At 41.4% G+C, this 3,824-nt stretch overlaps 1 protein-coding gene and 1 non-coding gene across 2 annotated transcripts; one reads left to right on the top strand and one right to left on the bottom strand.

Annotated features, from left to right (window-relative positions):
• Positions 1-375: 375 nt before the first annotated feature.
• On the bottom strand, positions 376-482 carry LOC112094272. The gene has a single exon (XR_002903454.1). It is a non-coding gene; the product is annotated as a small nucleolar RNA R71 (small nucleolar RNA).
• Positions 483-1,640: 1,158 nt separating this feature from the next.
• LOC112094270 lies at positions 1,641-2,036 on the top strand. The gene has a single exon (XM_024174769.1). The coding sequence runs from the start codon at positions 1,641-1,643 to the stop codon at positions 2,034-2,036; it is 396 nt and encodes a 131-aa protein (XP_024030537.1).
• The last annotated feature ends 1,788 nt before the right edge of the window (positions 2,037-3,824 follow it).

Genomic DNA, 3,824 nt, shown 5'->3' with positions numbered 1-3,824 from the left:
GATAGGGATAGGGCCATCAAAGAATATGCCATACCGATTTTACTTGGGCTCAATCCGGGTATCATTAGGCCAAAGATACAGGCACCTCATTTTGAGCTTAAACCGGTCATGTTTCAAATGTTGCAAACACTAGGCCAATTTAGTGGCATGGCAACTGAAGATCCCCACTTGCATCTCAGGCTATTCATGCAAGTCTGTGATACTTTTAAGCTTCTAGGGGTTACAGAAGAAGCTTTGAAACTAAAGCTCTTCCCTTATTCCTTGAGGAATAAAGCTAGGGAATGGTTAAACTCTTTACCCCCGGAGTCTGTGGTGACGTGGACAGAGTTGGCAGAGAAATTTTTGATGAAGTATTTTCCTCCAACTAAGAATGCCAAGCTTAGAAATGACATCACTGGATTTCAGCAACATGAGGGGGAATCTTTGTATGGGGCATGGGAGAGGTTTAAGGAATTATTGCGCAAATGCCCTCACCACGGGATTCCTCATTAGATTCAGATGGAGACGTTCTACAATGGACTTAATGGGCAAACTCAGACCATAGTAGATGCTTCAGCAAATGGTGCTATTTTGGCAAAGACTTACAATGAGGCTTATGAGATTTTGGAACGAATGGCTAATAACAACTATCAGTGGCCTGCGGAAAGAGCAGCTGCGGCTAGGAGAGTAGCAGGAGTTCATGAAGTGGATACGGTGACAACTTTAACTGCTCAAGTATCATCTTTGGCAAGTATCTTGAAATCAATGAATCAGGGGGTGAATTCTCCTCAGTTTACAGCGGTCTCTTGTACTTACTGTGGTGAAGGGCATCTCTTTGATAGTTGTCCATCCAATCTGGAATCAGCATATTATGTGGGTAATTTCCACAAAAACAACAATCCGTATTCCAACACCTATAACCCAGGTTGGAAGCAGCACCCAAATTTTTCTTGGAACTCTGAAGAGCAGAACACAGCATCTACTTCCATAGCAAACCACCCCCATCATCCTCTTGGATTTCCACAACAATCAAGACATCAACCGGTGGAACAATACTCATCGATTGAGCACTTGTTAAAGGAGTATATGGCAAAGAATGATGTATTATTCAAAATCAGTCGGCACTGATTCATAACCAAGCAGCTTCATTGAGAAACTTAGAGAATCAAGTGGGGCAGTTAGCTAATGCCTTGACAAGTCACCCTACAGGCGCACTCCCAAGTAATACCGAAGATCCCAGGCGTGAAGGCAAAGAGCATTGCAAGGCTATTACGCTGAGGAATGGGAGAGAAGTAGAGCGAGTGACTAAACAGCCCAAGTGCCAAGAAGAGCCCTCTTCAATCCAAGGTGAAGTGGAAAAGGAAGCAGAAGTAGAAGAATCTAGAAAATGAAGCGATGCTGCAGAACCTACAGTAAAACCTACAGCAACGCTGCAGTAAAGTTTGACAGAAAAGCAGAATGATAGACCACCGCCACCATTTCCTCAAAGATTTCAAAAGCATCTGCAAGAAAAGCAGTTTAAAAAGTTTCTAGATGTCTTGAAGCAACTCCATATAAACATTCCATTGGTGGAGGCATTTGAGCAAATACCTAGTTATGTGAAATTCATGAAGGACATTCTTTTGAAGAAAAGAAGACTTGGAGAATTCGAAACAGTGGCAATGACGGAAGAAAGCAGCGCCATCTTGCATAATAAAATCCCTCCAAAGTTAAAAGATCCTGGGAGTTTCACCATCCCATGTGCTATTGGCAATAACTACTTTGGCAAGGCTCTCTGTGATTTAGGAGCAAGCATAAATCTTATGCCTATGTCAATTTTCAAGAAGCTTGGAATCGGGGAAGCATGGCCAACCACAGTAACTCTTCAATTGGCTGATCGATCTCTAGCTCATCCAGAAGGAAAAATTGAAAATGTCCTGGTGAAAGTAGACAAGTTCATCTTCCCCGCTGATTTTATTATTTTAGATTATGAAGCTGACGTGGAGGTGCCCATCATTTTGGGGAGACCATTCCTAGCTACAGGGAGGACATTAATAGATGTTCAAAAAGGGGAGTAACAATGAGAGTCAATGATGAGCTGGTCACTTTTAATGTTCTCAAAGCAATGAGATTTCCTGATGAAGTGGAAGAATGCTCTGTGGTGAATGTAATGGATACTAGTGCTTTAAAGGGGCTGGAGCAAGAGTTGGAAGGAGAAATTTCAGAAGTGAGTAGTCAGTTGCCTTGTTTGGAAGCAAGATCAACCGGTACAACTAGAGGAAGGCAGTTTGAGTCGTTGGGGCTATTCGAACGGCTATGTGAAATGCACGAAGTAGTATTCGAGGGTGGAGAGAAAAGGCTGAAGATAACTCAAAAGATTATTCCAGCTACAGTGGCTAGGATTTCACAAGAAAGCAATGTTAAGATAGCCAGGTTTGACCATTCTGATAAAGACCCTCCAGAGGCACCAACTCAACCTTCCTCAAACAATCCCACACCTCCTTCGAGCGCTAAGGACTCGGTGTCCAGTTGCTTATCCAGTTTAGAGAGCATGATTTCTCTTGTTGAGCTAACTCAACATGACATTCTTGAGGAGCTTCGGCTGGCCCAGAAAAGTCAGAAGGATGTGTGGAAGTATATGGAGGCCCAAGAAGCTGTGATGCAAAGACCCTTCAGGGCAAATACCAAAAGGCTCCACACATTCCCTGAATTTCCCACGCATGTTCTCGATCCATTTACTAGTCAGCCCACCGATGACACCGATATTGTAGCGGGAGCAGATGATTAAGGCCAGATCGCAACTTCTAGCCCTTCAGGGATGCCCCTTTACCCTCATTTTTCTTATTATTTCTTTTATCTATTTAGTTAATTTTTGTTTATGTTTTTTTTTTTTTGCCTTATTTCTTTTTCAACAGTGGGGACACTGTTGATTTCAAGTTTGGGGGGGTGTATTTCCTGTTTGTGTTGAGACCGGTTCGTTTATTTTTTAGATTGGTTATTTTTCTGGTTTTTGTGTTTTGTTATTTCTGGTGTGTTTTGTGTGCAGGGAGAGTTTCTTTTTGTCAATTTTTGTGGTGTGAAAAGTGTGTGGTTTTCACTGATGAGGTAGGCTAATTCAAGGCATGCTTTTGTGATAGATTAACTTAAATTGGATGTAAGTGAAAACCCATAGAACTTGACTTTTGAATGTAATTCTCTATGCAATTCTTTCCACAACATTCGTAATGTTACTTCCCGAGAGCTTATTAATGGCTAGATTGCTTTGAGAGCTTAGGTTTTTATAATTGACCTAGAGACTCCTTTAAGGCAAAATTCTAGGAAGCCTAGTATAAGGAGGACGACTGAGACAAAGATTTGATTAACGACACCATTCTGTTTAGTTTGAAAAAAAAAAAATTACTCAGCTGTCTTGGAGCTTAGTAACCAGGAGTGAGCATGAGCCCCATGTTCACTTTTGCATCAAACGGTAAACCGAGATAAGAGTATGCAAAGCACTTTGAATTGCAACTTTGTTGAGTAACCGGGTGTCTTCATCACAAATGTTGGCATTCACGTAAAAAGGCAATTGTGGCATTACAAAGAAGTAAAAAAATTAAAAAAATTAAAAAAAACAGAGAGAAAGATAAGATTAAAAATCAGAAGAATTGGGAATGAGGTGTCAAGTTGGGAAGAATTTGAGTCTTAAGTCTGATTCCAAGTGCTAGGTGATTCCTCATTAGTGGAGAAGGAGTCAATAGGTCAACATATGGAGACACTTCTAGGCTTGATGATTGTGGTCTAGGTTGACGTGGGTGATCGGGAAGGAAGCACAATTGATGTGTGTGCACACACACACCAGGGAAGAGCATTTGAAATGAAGGAGAAAT

This window comes from Morus notabilis, unplaced genomic scaffold (genome assembly GCF_000414095.1).
Source record: "Morus notabilis unplaced genomic scaffold, ASM41409v2 Scaffold360, whole genome shotgun sequence".
Classification (NCBI taxonomy): Eukaryota; Viridiplantae; Streptophyta; class Magnoliopsida; order Rosales; family Moraceae; genus Morus; species Morus notabilis.
This window is presented reverse-complemented; position numbering and strand designations above follow the sequence as displayed.